We start from the raw sequence: 18,400 nt of genomic DNA, 5'->3' as shown, positions 1-18,400 counted from the left end.
CAAATCTATAAGTTTCATCTATAATAGTAGCCTATGTATAAGTGCATATTGAGATTATTCATACTGGACTTCCACCAAACCTCAGCTTAATTAATATTACTCTCTCATAATGTGGTTCTGTTTATCAATTTAATGAACAAATGAAGATTGAGATCACACTGTTAAAAGCTTGTTACATTTTCATAACGTCGTTATTTGTATATAGAGTGAGGTCCACGTTATAATAGCAGTGGAGAAATATTGGAGAAAGACGTTGCCGAACCTCTGTCTTGTCAATGCCTTCTATAGACGGTAGGAGATACAGGCTCAATATTATTAGAGGGTAATCCCTGACGGAAGATTCAGCTTGTCTTAGTATACAATTAAATTCAAGCTGTCAATGAGGCCTCATGACTGTTATATCAGCCGGGACTACGACAATTTAACATGTCCATCACATAAGAATCGCATTCACCATACTGTATAGAATTTAGTTATAACCTAATCAACACACACTACCTCGACTCAAATCGCAAGACTCCAGTCTATGGCAGGTATGATCATGATTATAACTCAGGTATATCGGCTCTGGGCCTAGACTTCAGCGAGTTTTTGCTTATTATCAATTCTCAAGTTCAATGCTACTCCATTTTATAACCTTACTTTATTCACCCTCAATTACACGCATAGCGGCATAGCGTACCGCACTTCTGCATATTCGTTCTTTTAAGGTGGCTTCAATAGCTACCATTTTCCAGTGCTTCCACGTTCTCTTTCATCATACCTTTCCGTAGTAGATGATAGTGTTGGTGGGAGTCGGGGGGCGTTTCTTCGGTGTGCAGCTGACTGTTGAAGTGGGAAGACCTCATTTTTAAGATGAATAAACTTTACAATTGCACTCAATAATCTTTTATTTTTATTATATTATCATTTTTAAATGTTATTTTCCTTTAATGAAGTTGATAACCACTTTTCCTTAAATACTAATATTATTATTTTGTATTTTCATAGAAGCTTGTTTTCTCTATTTGAATGAATAATATCGTATCAATAAAGTTTTTCTCATTTTCATCATCCATGTACAGCTTAAATTCTATGAAATAAGTTTGAGAGAGGTTTGAAAACACACAATTTACATATAAGTTAGCGGCACTTGCCGCGCGCGTGTAATATCATTAGAAGGCGCCTAGCATGTAGTTCAGGGTTGAAAATATAAGATATTGTCTTATCTAATTCTTATTATTGCCTAATCTAAAATTATAAAACAACACTTTCATAAAACATAACCTCACTTTCATTTAAAGTGCACAGTTATGGGCAGAGAATAGAATGTCACAAACCACTCTCTGTTTTAGACAGCACCGTATCGCGCATGCGTTAGCAACGGGTTTTTCCCGTTCCATTCAGTCAGTTCTTTGAATGTAACGTTCTTTGTGATGATGGTTACCGAGCACTGTAACTGGAGCCAATCGTCATTCTATTTGATGAAGATATTATTATCCAATGATGATTTATTATCAAATTTAATATAATAATCAATATATTATCATTTTATTTAATAAACGGAAGAGTACTTTTAAAAAATATACGGTAATTAATAAAATATAACAGTTGTTGTTATTTAACTAATATTTAACACTATAACTAAGTCAGTAGCCTATATTGTCATTTCAAAACAAAAACTGAACCCTCAACCTCCCCTTTTACATTTAAAACATCAATAAACATAACTATTTGAAAAACCTCTAATCCCTTCCAGCATATTGCAATTTCAAAGCAAAATCCTAACCTATCTTTCCACCTTTGAAATATCAAAAAGCATAATTCTACCTGGACCCTAGCTCTTTCTAGCATATTGCAATTTTAAAGCAAAAACCTAACCTTATGGAACATTATTGAATATAATCCAAAAAAACCTAACCCCTAAACCCTTCACATTTAATAATTTAGATTTCAAAGCAAAATCCTAACCCCCTAACCTATCCTTTCACATTTGAAACATCAAAAAACATAACTCTAACTGCACCCTAGCCCCTTCTAGCATATTGCAATTTCAAAGCAAAAACCTAACCTATCCTAATAACACATTATTAAATATAACCCAAATTAAACCTATCCTCTAACCCTTTCACATTTAATACTTTAGATTTATTTGTCATCTTTAGAACAAAACATAAACATGTGGTTCATTTCATGAACATGTTCACAAACATGTGGTTCAAAGCAAAATCCTAACCCCCTAACCTATCCTTTTACCTAAAAACATAACTCTACCAAGACCCTAGCCCATTCTAGCATATTGCAATTTTTAAGCAAAAACACAACCTATCCTAATAAAACATTATTAAATATAACCTAAATAAAACCTAACCCCTAACTCGTTCACATTTGTTGAACGATAGACAAGGATAGCAACACCATTGCAAATCGTACACTTCCATTATTATAATGTGGACCTCACTATAGATACTCAAAGAATACTTTTGAATAACTATGTTATAACTATGACTGTTGCTGGCCGTTACTCTGTTTCTGAGACAAAGAGAAGCTGCTCAAGTACATGGCATCAAGACACGTCACGTGACTGCGCCACTGCGTCACCACAGTATACATACAGTACGGAAACTCGGCTAGTACCCAGGCACAAAAACCCGCCATCTTGTTAGGAAGTTCCGCATCGTAATTGCAGAGAAAACTCCTATAATTATTAATTATGATAATTATAATTATAGTTAAAACTTAATTTAGTTTAATTATAATATAAAGTTTATTTTTCAATTATATATATATTGTTTAATTATAATTAAAACTCCTGCTATTATTAATTCTGTGGTAATAGTCACAAAGTAGAAGTAATTTCTTCTCTGTGCTATTTCTTGGTGAGTGGTGGTTTTCAGAGCTGGCGGAATTCCGTATACTTGAGTCTCTTGGACTTTACGACTAAGATATTGCTCATGGTCATTTGTCTTTACTTTATTTCCATGCTACCTTATTTCTAACTTCACTTTATTAAAAACACCCAAAAAGGCTAAAGTGTACGTCCAGTGCCAAAATACCTTTCATGAAATTTTTTATTGGAATCGATTTAGTAGAAAAGCACTAAAATCAGAAAAAAGCAGAAAATTACTAAAATTAAACGGCGGTCACTATTGTTTTTAAAATGAACTAAATTTAAAGTAGCACAATTTCACGGCTAAAGTGAACGTCTAGTGCAAACATAACTGTCATCAAATTTTTGGTTGGGATCGATTTATTAGACTATGTTATTTTGAGCACAAAATCATAAAAATTAAACGGCGCTCACTATTGTTTTTAAAATAAACGGCTGCACTTTAGTATATGGGCCGCGGAATCTAGCATTGAGACCTATGGATAGAGGAGGTCAAGACGAGATCAACCATGTATAACATTGTTGTCGATTTCCAAGGATTAGCTGAAAAAACATGGCGGAAAGATCAACATTTTTATTTTTAATTTTTTTTATGGCTACAATATGTTTTAAACTAATGCAATCTTATGTAAAATTTGACGAGGAATCCAATGAAACTAATTTCAGGTTCGTAACTTCAGTAGTTTTTGAGATATTGCAAAAAAAGTGCAAATTTTTTGCTTTAAAAAAGGTTAACTTGTTTTCATGATGATTAATAGGTATTTTAAACTATTGGATTTAGTAGAATGATAAATTCTAAAGGAAAAATGTCCAGTCACTTGATTGCCTAAACTCAAAATTGCTCGAGATATTTGGGAAAATAAAAATATTGCAACTCCATTTTTTGCTACCTAGGGAGAACTTAGGTTAGAAAAAGGTAAGATTGGGGAAAGCTTGGGTTAGGAGAAGCTCGGGTCAGGAAAAGCTTAGGTTAGGGAAATCTTAGTTTAGGAAAAGTTTATATTAGGAAAAAAGCTTAGGTTGAAAAAAGCTTAGATTAAGAAAAGCTCAGGTTGGGAAAAGCTTAGGTTAGGGGGAGCTGGGTCTGAGAAAAGCTTAGGTGAGGGAAAGCTTGGGTTAGGAAAACTTGCATTAGAAAGAGATCAACTTAGGAAAAGCTTAGATTAGGAAAAAGCTAAGGTTAGGAAAAGCTTAGGTTAGGGGAAGCTGGGTCTGGGGAAAGCTTGGGTTAGGAGAACTTTGGATTAGAAAAAGATTAAGTTAGGAGCAGCTTAGGTTAGAGGAAGCTGGGTCTAAGAAAAGCTTGGGTTAGGAAAACGTAGATAAGGAGAAGCTTAGGTTAGGAAAAAGTTGTGGTTGGGAAAAGGCTTGGTTAGGAGAAGCTTGGGTTAGGTAAAGCTTAGGTTAGGGGAAGCTGGGTTTGGGAAAAGCTTAGGTTGGGGAAAGCTTGGGTTAGGAAAAGCTTGGATTAGAAAAAGTTAAGGTTAGGAAAAGCTTAGATTGGATAAAGCTTAGGTTAGGAAAAAGTTAGGTTAGAAAAAGCTTAGGTTAAAGGAGGCTGGGGTGGGATAAACTTAGGTTAAGAAAAGTTTAGCTTGGAAAAAGCTCAAGTTAGGTAAATCTTAGGTCAGGTAAAGCTTAGATTAAGGAAAGCTTAGGTTAGGAAAAGCTAAGTGTAGGAAAAGCTTGGGTTAGGAAAAGCTTAGATTGGGAAAAAGCTTGATTTGATTCAATTATTTTTACAATCTTTTAAAGCTTCTGAATTGCATTGGAGGCTGAATAAAGTGTGATCCTCAATATCAGTCTGCACTATGCCTATGCAAACATATTGAACTCTCCTAAAGCTAAAATACTATATTTTCTTGTTTTTTCCAAATATCTTAATAATCTATCAAATTTTCTAACCTCAAATTTATATTAATGAATTCCCTGCAAAAATCCCAATGCCAATTTAGTAGTCACTAAAAGTAGTAAAAAAAATAAATATGAGAATTGAAGAGTATTGAGTGTGCAATTTTTTTATTTTTCCAAATATCTCGAACAATTTTGAGTTTAGGCTATCAAGTGACTAAACATTTTTCCTTTAGAATTTATGATTCTACTAAATCCAATAGTTTAAAATACCTATTAATCATCATGAAAACAAGTTAACCTTTTTTAAAGCAAAAAATTTGCACTTTTCTGCACATTTTTTGCAATATCTCAAAAACTACTGAAGTTACAAACCTGAAATTAGTTTCATTGGATTCCTCGTCAAATTTTACATAAGATTGCACTAGTTTAAAACAAATTGTAGCCATAAAAAAAATATTAAAAATAAAAATTGATACAAAAATTTTGATCTTTCCGCCATGTTTTTTCAGCTAATCCTTAGAAATCGACAACAATGTTATACATGGTTGATCTCGTCTTGACCTCCTCTATCGATCTTCCTCTCTATCGAGAATTTCCTCATTCTTTGCAAACAGATTCCACAACGGACACTTCTGAATTTTCAAAAATACCCTCCATATATCATACTGATTTATTAAAATTTCATCGAAATTGTTTAAGCAGTTATCGCGATCGGATATACAAACAAAATTAAATTAGTCTTGATAGAATAGGATCGATCAATTGATAGAAGCAACTCCCGTCATAAAAGTTTGTTTTATGAAAAATAGAAATTATCTATACTCCCGGGAATAGCTCCGATTGAAGCAGCTGTGCCCAATCAATTTGTTCTCGATAAATGCATTTTGATTAGTTCTTCAACTTGGTGCCAACCTAATGTAGTCATCTCAACTTAATGCCAACCTGTCAAAATTATTAATTTAGTTTCGAAGAGGTACTCTCTCTAGATTAAAGATCTATAATAACATAATATGATATGGACATTTCTATTATAATTAAGAGATTGGGAGAAGAAGAAAATACATGCTAAAAGACGAACTTTAAACCCTTAAAAATCACCCTTAAAGTTGAAATATCGCCAAAAGATTTCTTAGTGAGCACCTAGGACGTTTAAGGAAGCTATATTCCAAGTTTTGTTGCAATTCATCCAGTAGTTTTCCAGAAATCGTGATCAGTGAGATAAGAATTTTATAAGTATAGATTACCAGTGCTACTTATGATGCATTCTCTAAAATTTTGGCTTACCAAATTCATTAGAAGTGCTTTTATTTCCGGTAACATTACTGTCATTTCTGATATGTAGTCCTACATTACGTGGAGTATTTCTGTCTGTCTTTTGCAAATAAAACTGTCTTACTACTACACCAAGTGGCCAGTAGATCATTTTGCTACGATCAACACTCACTTTAAAGCTTTCGTACTCACCTTTTGCCTGCAGATTACTTACAACGCAATCATTTTCTTTGCAATTTGTTCTTCCGGTAACATATTTTTGGATTAGTTCAGCTGTTGTATCCCTTTGCAACCTCCCAACATAGATCCATGACCAACGGGGAGCACACTGCAGATGAGAACCAAGCTCAGTATTACTAACAATTGTTATCTTTCTTCTCCTGTTTCCACCAACACCAGCAGACCTCAATGCATCACTGTACCGCAATTCGTTACACATATTAGAACTTTGGCTTCTTTGCAAGTTGTCATTATTATTACTTAAACGTCTTCGAGAATTAATCTTCTCAAAAACGTGCCGGGATAATATATCGTTTTTTATATCGTAACCTACAATATTTGAAACATTTTCCTGGTTATGGTCGTTAGCTGGAGTAATTATCATCATGAATATATTGTCTCATCTTATTTTTATTATCATCTAATCATCTAAAATGATGAAACAAAAGAATCAGCAAGATATAAAATTTTCTACTTGAGCTTTAACCATAAACCTTGAAATTCTAACCTCACTCCATTAATTGTACACGTTAGGTACTATGAAACTCAAGCCGCTTCTCGACCAACATTTAGGATATTCAGTCTAGCATAGACTGACTCAGTATAACATTGTCTAGTCAAATGGTCGTTTTTCAGGAAACAGTCCCGAAGGAATTTTTCTTGAGGTTCTATATGTATACTGTGTATACTTTGTATACTTGTATACTATGTATACTTTGGAGCGCTGAATTCGCATCTGAAATTTGTTTTTTCAATATTTTCAGCCGAAATATGTTTATTTTTTGTCAGGAAGGCCTTGAAAAAATTTTATAATGAAAATTTGAATTTTGGCTGTAGGACATGATTTTCTATTTTTGGGTGTATTCCCCCTCCCTCCCTCTACTAAATTCGAAAGTTCCCAAGGAATCCTGTTCAGAATTAATTGCTCTTTCACGTGATGTGTGGTTTTTTATCATTACTAGAAAAAGATTGTAAAGGGTAGAAGTGGTAGGTTTGCATAATTTTGAAAAATTATTCTAAAAACTTTATACAATACTAATTTTGATGTTTAGAAATTCAATTAACTTTACCCTAAACCACACTCTTGCCGAGTAGGTCCTCGAATGGCCAACACGAGTGGTTGCGTTTGTCTTGCTATCCATACTGTCAGTGACCTGTAACCAGAAGACGAGTGTCCTATCAAGATGAGTGTTAGGAAGCCACTATCCGCTTTTCTTGACAAAAATCGGAGCTTGGCGCTCGTCGTCATTCGTACGCACTCTGCGAGAGTGAAGTGCCGTCATTACAGTTTATACAAAAACACTGTTGAAAAATAATTCTCATTAATCACAGTGTGTTTTTTATGTTGAAAATGTATCAGCTACAAACTTGGAAATAAGTAGAGTAGAAATAATTATATTTTAAGAATACCTGCCTTATTTTTATTGAGCACATCAAACAAGTTTTAACCGTTACTCGATACTTGATGACTTGAAGGACTTGGGTATCCAGATCGGCAGTGTCATTTAGTAACCAAAGAGTCATCTGAGTTGTGAAGACGGTGGAATGCCAAAGATTGGCTCCTCATCCAATCAGTGCAGCGAATATCAGTGCAGAGGGCTATCCAGCAGCCTCTTCCTCAGTGTTGAGCTGAATTTTGTATACTGCAAGTCTGTACTTCTCTTGGGAGAGTGTTGAAATATCTTACGGTCCGAGTTGGTAAGCTTATTTGGGTGCCCACCAGTCTGCATCAAGCCATCTTCAGTCTGGCAGCATGACGAGTGATGTGGTTTTGCATGCTGTTTCGAAGCTGCTCTTAGGTCTTCTTGAAATACAACAATGAACATGTAGGCTACGGTACATACTGACTGTACACTGTAGGAATGCCAAGTTAGTGTCTCTTGAAAAGTGGGCGGGTACTAACTAGTGATGTAAAATTCCCGGGAACTTAAGATCGAGGAGATATTCCCAGGGAATTTAAGGGAAATATTCCCAAAAATCATAAATTCCCGGGAATTTATGGGAACTTGAGGAAATTTATGATTTCTTTCATAAAAAATTACCGTAAAAGACGTTTTTTGTTACACATGGTCTCAATCACCTGTTAAATACAACATATTTATTTAAGAAATATAAGGATGAATAACTTATAAATGGTAGTAAGTTCAAAGAAAACAGTAATTTGAAGCTCATAGACTGAAAGGAGAAATGAACATTAAATATATCATTCAATTGCACCACTATTATTATGCTACTTTCTTGTCTTACAAGTTGAATAAGATTTTTTTACTTACGGTACTAATAAATGCCTGTAAATCAGGTAAACAAAGTCTTCTTTTTAACATCTACTTAAATGATATAAATGGCAGTGAATTAGGAGCTGATATTAATTTATATGCGGATGACACTAGCATCCTAAATGCTGAGAATGACTGTGAGCGGCTGGAGATGGATGCTTATGTATCAGTCAATAACATTTGTCAGTGGTTCAACAGCATCAATCTGCATCTTCATGTTAGTAAAATTGTTAAGCTGCGTTTACACCAAAGTTAATAACAAAATGTATAATAACTTATTAATTACTTAATCCTTATAGATTCTATTAGATTGAACATATCTTATACACATGATGAACATAATTATGTGTTTGTCAAGTTCCGTTCAACGTAATAGAATCTATAAGGATTATGTTATTAACATTTTGTTTATAACTTTGGTGTAAACCCAGCTTCAGAATGACCTTATCATATAGTGTATGTTGTATTGGTTTATTGCTAGATAATGAATTCGCACAAAGTGTGTAAATTTTTAGGTATTCATCTAGATTCTAGTCTTAACTTGCAATCTCATGTGCATAACACTTGTTCTAAACTACAGTAAGTTCAGTGATTTTTATTTTAAGAACACTATCCCGCTATTGCATTTTCAATATACTTAAATGTATATAATACTTTGCTTTATTTGAATGTCATCTGAGATATGGAGTAACAGTTTGGGGCAATCCTTCTGAAAGAAATGTAAGAAAAATATTTACTTGCAAAAAAGCCATTAGATGTATGTGTAAACTGACGAGATATCAGTCCTGCCGAGACTATTTTAAAATTAAAAGTATTCTCACTTCTATTCTTACAAGACTATCCTTAGCACCGTTGATAGTAATTTCTACCCACTAATAGCAATATCCACAGTCATAGAACAAGAACTGCTAATAACTATCATTTACCTAATTGTATGGAGCTGTTATTTTTGAATAGTAGCTGAGCATGTTAGTGAATAAAGAAATAAATTAGAGCATTTAGTATTATGTTAGTAAATCAGCATATTCCTTCCATATCTGGCAGTCGTCGGACAGACTTCGTCAAATTTAATGGCTGCAAATAGTTTTTCTCATGTGGCTCTGTAGATGGACTGCCACTCCAAACTATGAAACAGTCTCAAACTGTTTCACAAGTCCACTGGTCTCATCCTCTCTATGAGTACAGAGGGTAGTTGATAAGATTTTCACGTAGCAGCCTACAAAACTCTCTTTATTGCAGCTCACGAACACAAAGCGCCAGTCTGATGGAAAAACAGCTATACATGTACTGACTGTAGACTTTCAGTATTCTCAGAAGTTTGAAATTTGGTTCCATTTAGGTAATGCGATGACACGGAGAACTTTCTTGTGTAGAAGGAGAATTCTTTCACAGCTCCCTGCATGGCGCCAAACTGCTATTCCGTAGCTTATTTGACTATTGAACAGCCCATGGTAGGTTGAAATCAAGTAGTTGGCTTCAGTTACCGCATCACAAATGTAACCCTGGCCACTGGCCAGTCGATTGCACAGCGTGCTTTTCTATCAATAATCATATAATCAGTCTAATCTATCAATGAAAATATATTGAAGATTAGAATTTATCTTCTAATATTCTTCGTTTATTACTTGAAGCTGCTGATGAAGGCGGCTTTTGTGATGTACACCCACATGTCAAGCAGTTTATCCAGCATTTTGTTGTATAAATTGATACTAACTGTTGCTATCTCTGTTCCAAAATGTTTTCACATTCATCCATTTATACCCTCAATTAATTACTCACAAATATTATTTTTATTGCAGTATTCTTCGCAATATGGAAAAGGAGTAGAAGTGTCAAAAACTGTATCCTCATTACTGGTCTCTGCGATTCAGGAAAAACATTGATCTACTCACACCTTCTCCACAGTAAATATGTTGGAACCCATACGTCTATAAAAGAGAATATCGGGGATTATGTTGTGAAAAATGTGAGTATTCAAAAAATACTGATTTATAAATCTTTATATTCTATAAGCTATTTTTAATTGGCTTATTTTAAATTATTCACATTTATATTATACTGTATTAGCATTGTTTTTAATCCCATGTTGGCATCTGCTCCACCTTAAGGTGCATTTTCTTTTGTGCGTAAATTTCCGCAGTCGACGACGACAAGCATTGTTGACATTCATATTGTCCAAATTTCAAGTGTACTTAAACAGCTTTTCAATATTAATAGTCTCTATTATCATTGAATTAAAAATTTATAATATCAACATATTGTCATTTGAAAGTATAAAAAAGCATAAGCTCAACCTGTCCCATTAAAACATAATTGAACATAATCTTGTAGATTATGTAGACAAAATTGAAATCTACCCAATCTGAGATTCTCTCCCTGTCGTGGTCGACGACGGCATTTAGATCTACGCACAAACGAAAACCCAGCTTTAGAGCTCCAAGAAGAGTGACATACCGACATAACCTATTACTCTACGATTGGGACGTAACAACTACTCCACATGACTATGTGTCTCTTATCCACAAATCATCTATAATAAATAACCCATAATAAATAAAAACTGTATTACCGGTACATAGCAAAATCATTATTGTTGGAAATATGACATGAAATGTCTTTCTTTTTTTAACTCCAAAAATACTATATGAAAGGTCTTTCTTTTCCTATTGGTCATACGGAACTGCCACATGACTATGAAGCAGTGCTCCTGCAGCATGTCATTTTTGGTAAGGAAAAACAGCATAGAGGATCTAAACAGAAAAAGTGTCCTTTCTTCTTCTTCATGTCAGAGGCAAGTTTCTTAGCAAATTTTAATTATATTTCAATTTCCAATTAAGTTATTGTATTTATTTGGTGAAGTATGCACCAAATTTATTTGTTCAACCTCCAATTGTTCTCAAATAGAAGACGAATGTATATGAAAGAATAATTTTTCGTCTAAAAGCTACTTACACTTATGATTATTGTTCAACATGATTGCCGAGAAGGATGAGATGAGGAAGGATGACACATCATTCAAAACACTACAAGCAGTTTTAATAATTCTACATTTTGAAGAAAGTATAGGTATATACAGTACTTCAATTGAAATATTATTCATGATTGTAAATGTCATAATGTAAATAAAAATATTAGTGTTAAACTATCTATACAGTTGATTTTGTAGGCCTACCAGGGTACACTATTGAATAAATCATAACTCATAAACTCATTCTCTATTAAATGTATGAATTATATCAAGTCTATAAAAGCTTTGATAATAATATTATATTATATTTCTGTAATATTTATCCTACACGATTCAAAATTAATACTTTTATACTTGAAAGTTTTGAAATAATAATGAAAATAGTCTTGGACAACAGAATAGAGTTGAGCGCACTCGTATCGTAAATACAACGTACTTACATTCCTTTGAAAAGTAACTAGTTTAGTTTATGAAAAATGTTTTTTATAATTTATTGTTATTCAATAACATAATAATTCTTATTTATAAACCATTACTCTGCTAAACTTGATACTTTTGTAATAGAAGTGCGGTAAGTTTGAATTTGAATAAGTTAGTATCTTGAAACAAGTAACCTACAAATTGGTTAACCAATAACTAAAAATCTGGTGTAGTGCACTCACACAACTTTCCTTGCCGTTATGAAAATTGATCACCTGACGCTAGTGTTTCCGCGCATCTCAAGTCTACTATTCAAAGATTCGAGCCAGCTGGTGACAAGGAAATAACGCTGGAGACAAACGAGGTCTGCTATCTCTTCATAGTGAATCATTTAATAGAATCAACAGTTGCCAACAGTTTTTACAATTGGATAATCACATTCTCTCGAATTTCGAGCTTATTTTCAATTTTAGGTGAAAATGTTACTGAACATTAGGCTAATTGTAGAGATTCTCATGCTCAATCTATTCCACTTGAAATTTTTGTTTGAATTGTATCTGAAGCCTGATAATTGAGAATCTAAAATCAAACTTTGCATAGATGGGGCGAAGCTTCTAAAATTTTTACAGATGTGGGACTTGTGGCAGTTGATAGAGCTTATTGATGACTATTTCAGGTATAACTTTAATCAAAATCATTGGAGCTGTTTTCGAGAAAATCGCGAAAAAACCCTGTTTTTGACAACATTTTTGCCATTTTAGTCGCCATCTTGAATCGCATTTGATCGAAATCGTTCGTGTCGGATCCTTATATTGTAAGGACCTTACGTTCCAAATTTCAAGTCATTCCGTTAATTGGGAGATGAGATATAGTGTGCACAGATGCACATAGACTCATACACACACACACACACACACACACACACACACACACACACACACACACACACACACAACACACACACACACACACACAGACCAATATCCAAAAACCACTTTTTTGGACTCAGGGGGACCTTGAAACGTATAGAAATTTAGAAATTGGGGTACCTTAATTTTTTTTCGGAAAGCAATACTTTCCTTACCTATGGTAATAGGTCAAGGAAAGTAAAAATATTTAGAGAATTCAATGATTACTACCCTTGAAATTTATTATGTAGGTTAAAATTTGAATTGGATAAATAAAATAACAAGCCTTTATTCGAAAATAGTGGTTATCAGTTGAATTATTGACGAAAAATTCCATTCGACATAGGGTTTTCAATGTAAACACGGGTTGAAGTGTACGCTTTTGAACAGCTGATCGGGTCGATGGTTCTGGCCTTTTAGATTATTTTGTAGGCAATGTATGTATCTTACCGTTTCTGTAAAAATACAGATATAGTCAGCTGATTAAAAGTGAATTGCTCAAGTTCCCGGCGCGTATATCTGTACGTTCCTACGTGAACTTGAATCATAATGCTACGCAACTAGCATTTGGCGGGAGACTCAAGTGAGGTGGCCATGTTTCTGGGTCTTTAATTCGACGATCAATTTACTCTTCAACTCGAAGATCTGGCCACACCGATCACAGATGGGGATGACAAGCTGTTCAGCTCTGTCAAAATTGCCTGCCCTACTAACTCTTGTCAGTGTCTTATGATATGTCATCGAAGGTTGAAAAAAATGACCCTCGTAACAACATCTGTCTTCAACTGTGATGCACAAAGGCATCATGGAATTGAATTGAAAGGACTCGAGAATATCAATAAACTCGGTGAGCCTCTACTCAAATTCAATTTTTCTTTTGCAGAGAGCCCTCCGATTGATTGATATCCCAGGCCATGAAAGGCTTCGCGGCAGATATATTGACGCCTACAAAGGATTAGCACGTGGAGTGATCTTTGTTGTAGATTCGGTCACCTTACAGAAGGAAATCAGGGATGCTGCTGAGTACGTATGCTAACCTTGTGTGTTGATTTTTTCTTAATATTTATGTAGATTACAAAATATCTAAATAGTTTATTTATTTATTTATAGCTGATTCATCATCAATCATCCATATTTTGAGGCACTTAAAAAATTCCATGCCATATTCAAAATCCACGAATGCCCAGGCGTTTATGAAACTTATATGCCCGGTTTCTTAGTCGTTCCATAAACTATTTATCCATTTAATAACCTTATTGAATCTATAAACATGAGAAATGCGTTTCTAGAACGCTCTCGATAAAATATAGTGCCAAAATCCAGCCTATAAATATTTATGGAATGGATAAATGTGTCAAATTTTCGGAATGGAATGGATCAAATTTTTGGTTACAATCGAAAAATTAAATTAAAATTAGTGTAGGTCACCAGTATTTTAAAAATAAAACAGGATCTAAGTTGCACTATATTTAGCATTGCTAGCCCTTATCTGGTGTTAGCCATCTTGTTTTGAAGAAATCAGCTAAAAGATGTCAGTACCGTAGGAAATAACCTCTCAACAAGCAGCTTTGAATAAACAACCAAGATTTGTTTGGTTACCATAACATCAAGGCCCGGTTTCACAAAAGCCGGTTAAATTTAACCGTGATTAATTTCACGAGAACCAATCAGAGAAGGCATTTTTGATAAGACCGCTTCTCTGATTGGTTCTCGTGGGATTAATCACGATTAAAATTTAACCGGCACCAAGTTTGTTTACCAAAGTGGCCGGTTTGGGATCATGCCATGTTGCCAGATTCATTGAACAGATGAATCGTTCCATTGCTATGGATTATATAAATATGATTAAGAAACCAATAAAAATGTATTGAATACATAAAATTATTGAATCAATAGCTATAGCGTTTTATTGAACGACTGAGAAACCGGGCATAAGTCTGAATAAACTAAGTTGATACTTGGACCTCAAACCCAAGAAATTGCAACACTGTCGGATGAAGGGCCAAGTCTCAACGTATTTAGTCTATAGGCCCAACCTATACGGACGGAATAGACGCGGCGGAATTTTTTCCGCTAATTAAAATATGCATAATATGTTACGGAATGCAGCGAAGCTCCGCTGCTATAATTTTCCCCAAAAGAGGCTGTACACTCGGCCACAAAGAGATCCCATATATTTGTCTATATTTAGATATAGCTTGGACATAGATATAGACATCTACAGGACCGCCTATCGCTCTCAGTGTACCCTGGACCTAAGCGTTCTGCGACGAGCAAAAAAGCGACGGAATCCCTTCGCGTTTATTTCGCCCTTATAGAGTGGGCTTTGAAAGTCCTCCTTATAATGGAATTATCATTCCGAAAATTTCATTTTCGAACATTAATTGAACAATATTTTATGTTTAATAAAACAATTAAGACATTACAGGTCTATTTATGCTCAAACGTTCAAACTTATATGTAATGATAGTCCGGGCGCAAATGTCATTCCGTGGTCATTTTTGGGTAACAGCGGTGGAAGATGCCTCAATTTATCGTCAGGTCTAGCATAATAAGGATCGTGATGATGATAAGTGGAAATCACAGGCAAACACCTCGAAAATAAGATGGCCGCCAAATTTCTAGGGTTTTGCTATATCGCTTGTATTTTATAAACCGTTCAAGTTATTCGACCGTTTTTTGAACGAAAATATTTTAAAACTCTTCCTCTACAATTTTTGTTTTATAAAATTTCCCTCTAAAACGCATATTTTAATAGTTATAACCTTCATAAGCCCAAAAAAACGTTTTTCCTAATTTTTTCAAAATTATTTCTATTATAACTTTTTTGTGCTAGGAATACAGAGAAATTTTAAATCTATGAAATTTAGATCGTTTCTTCAGCTTTAAAACGATTTTCTTCATGCGATGTACGTTATCTAATGTGTTCTCCAGCACCCTCCAAAGAAAACCCTGCATGATTTCTGGTGAGTTTTTCATACACATGAGGTAACAGGTTACCCAAAAATGACCATGGAGTGCCTTTTTCATGACATTTACGCCCGGACTATGATTTTGAAATAAATTGTGCAGTTGGCTCTAGTGTCACATGAAAGCAATCCAGTTTTCATAAAAAGTTAGGTTTGTTTATAAATAATAATAATCTCTTCTCTTCAATGCATTTCCAGTGGTAGGTATAGATTCTGCAGTGTAGCCAACATCCTACAAAATTGACCACTTCAAAAATTGCCCTTCACTTGAAGATATTGGTGAAGAATATAATCTCCATTATTTGCCAGTTAATAGTTCAATGCTATTAATCATTCTTGAAAAATATGGAAAGAAATGTTCTTAGACAGTTTTAGGAATTTCTCCATTATTTATAACTTCTAAAACTCCATCAATTTTACTCATTCCCGATACACCCTTCTTACTAGACAATATAATATAATCTAATTGCTTGCCCTGCATTCAATTTATGAGATATATTTATAATGATGAAAAATAATTGATATTGTGAAGTTGGCCAATTTCACACAACTATTTGCGATGATACACTAACCAGAATATCGCCCTGTTTGTGCAGTTGGCTTATTGCTGACCAAAAATAACTTGTAAAACGATTTTTATTCAATTTCTTGCAGGTTCTTGTACACATTGCTGTTAGATCCTGTGCTGCTTAAGGCCAAACCACAACTTTTGATCTTGTGCAACAAACAAGATCAGACGATGGCGAAGGCAGCTAATGTTGTCAAATCTCTTCTAGAAAAAGAATTGTAAGTCCCCGTCACTGTTCTATTTCATTATTTGATGGAAAAATTCACTGCGATTATTAGAATCACAATGCTTATGTGAATGTTGTTGTTAAAGACTGCTTAGATATATACACACACAAACCCTGTGCTTTAGATTCAATGAAATTATGTTATCTTGGATGAAGAAATGCATCTAGTGGGCATTATCATTAGCCAAAAAATAAAAAATATCTTACAAATAAATCAATTTTACAAAGAATAAAAGCCAAAAGTTACACAACAACATCTCAAATTCAAATTCTTTATTTACACAATCTGTACAAATAGTCTCGTGTTTGACAAGAATCAAACCTTGGTCATTTATTCAACACATTCAATGTCATTGATAACATTTTAATCCAATCACAAACATTATTAACACGTGGCTCTTGAGAACCATTATAAAGTATGCAATCAGCCTTCCACATATATTTACATTTATTTATTTAAAAGTGAGTTTTCGTTTATGTGTAACTAGTCGATGACTGGTCATGCAACGTGTCAAAATATGAACCATTCAAAACCATAAACCGTACCCACTCACCCAGTTGATATCGTATGGTATTCCATTTAATACTATGGTAATATTAAAATTACCAGTGGTACCACAATCGCAAGGAAAATAATCGCAACCACTGTGCGCAACGCCATGTGGAAGTATGAGTGCCACTCCCATGCCTGCCAATGCATTCCATATGCGCTGCGTTTGTGGTACCACAGTAGGAAAATAGTAGCTACCGCATCCCACATGCGATAGTGGTTCGTCTGCAACCGGCCTAATAGACTAGATTGTATTCAGACTACAGAAATATCCGAGCCGTTAATACAGTCGTCTCGCAGCTGCATTCGTAGAGTTGGACCTTGAGAGTACACTTACTACAGAGGTGATAGTTATGAATTTGTTGATCTGTTCTTTTCCAGGAATGTTCTAAAAGTGACAAAAACAAACCAGCTCACGAGCATAGAAGGCTCTTCCAACACCGCCTATCTTGGGAGCGCAGGAAAAGATTTCGATTTCACTCAAAGCACAATTCCAGTCGATTTTGCAGAATGCTGTGCCTTCCGAAAAGATGAGAACACTGAACCTGAACTGAAAAGTATCCCAAAATGGCTTGAAAGCTTTGTTTGAGTGATGGATAATCCTACTCAATTTCATGACTTCTTCACTTGTCTAGTTTGAAACAATCTGATGAATAATAAATTTTTATTATTCGATTATATATTATAAAAATTGGGTATTGATTAAGTTATTACTGCCATCTGTTTTGCGATTTTTCAAATAAATCAAAAGTATTTATTTTCTTGATCTTTTATTGAACAAAAATCCTTCTTACTTTACCCTAAGGGCCTGGACACACAGAGAGCGAACTGCGGACAACGTTCAGAGCGGTCTTAGGTACTATAATTTATATTTTAGATAAGTATGTCTAATACTGTTCTTATCGCTGTGTCTTGGGCCAAAGGCTAGTTTCACACACATACAGTTTTGTTCGGTCGATTCCGATAACTGGGAAACGGTAAGGCTAGTTTCACACGTATAAGGTTCGGTTAGTTATCGGTCGCTACCGAAAACGAGTTAAGACTTTCATACATACTAGGTTTTCACAGGGTTCTTATTAGGTTTTGTATTTTCACTCTAAACACATGCCTCTCCCATAGTATCGATCATCAATGAATGTTAGCTTGTCCATGACTTGACTCTCAAGAATAAGAGTGAAGTTGTTGTCATGTGGATTAGTTTTCATTTTATACTATATAAATTATACTATTATATTGATACTTTATATTTTTACAAGAATATTTTGACAGTAGGTTTCATTGGGGATTTGAAATGAAAAATT

The 18,400-nt window shown here is 34.3% G+C and overlaps 2 protein-coding genes across 10 annotated transcripts in view; one reads left to right on the top strand and one right to left on the bottom strand.

Annotated features, from left to right (window-relative positions):
• Positions 1-1,375, bottom strand: part of LOC111058417 (allergen Tha p 1) — a 56,513-nt gene extending 55,138 nt beyond the window's left edge. For 2 of the 9 annotated variants that reach the window (XM_039421279.1, XM_039421281.1), the window contains exon 1: positions 499-1,265. The gene's annotated coding sequence lies outside the window, so the exon portion shown is untranslated. Of the gene's footprint in view, positions 1-262 lie in introns of all 9 variants that reach the window. The other 7 variants (XM_039421286.1, XM_039421284.1, XM_022345962.2 and 4 more) reach the window with 7 other exon arrangements.
• LOC111058447 (signal recognition particle receptor subunit beta) lies at positions 512-17,860 on the top strand. The gene is given in 6 exon segments (XM_039421287.1): positions 512-533; positions 10,290-10,456; positions 13,670-13,809; positions 16,410-16,541; positions 17,481-17,652; positions 17,654-17,860. Coding segments are annotated over 6 exon segments (657 nt in total). The 5' UTR covers positions 512-526; the 3' UTR covers positions 17,693-17,860.
• The last annotated feature ends 540 nt before the right edge of the window (positions 17,861-18,400 follow it).

Source organism: Nilaparvata lugens, chromosome 2, assembly GCF_014356525.2.
Source record: "Nilaparvata lugens isolate BPH chromosome 2, ASM1435652v1, whole genome shotgun sequence".
NCBI classification, from domain to species: Eukaryota; Metazoa; Arthropoda; class Insecta; order Hemiptera; family Delphacidae; genus Nilaparvata; species Nilaparvata lugens.
Note: the sequence above shows the minus strand (reverse complement) of the source record. Positions and strands in the feature narration are given on the sequence as shown.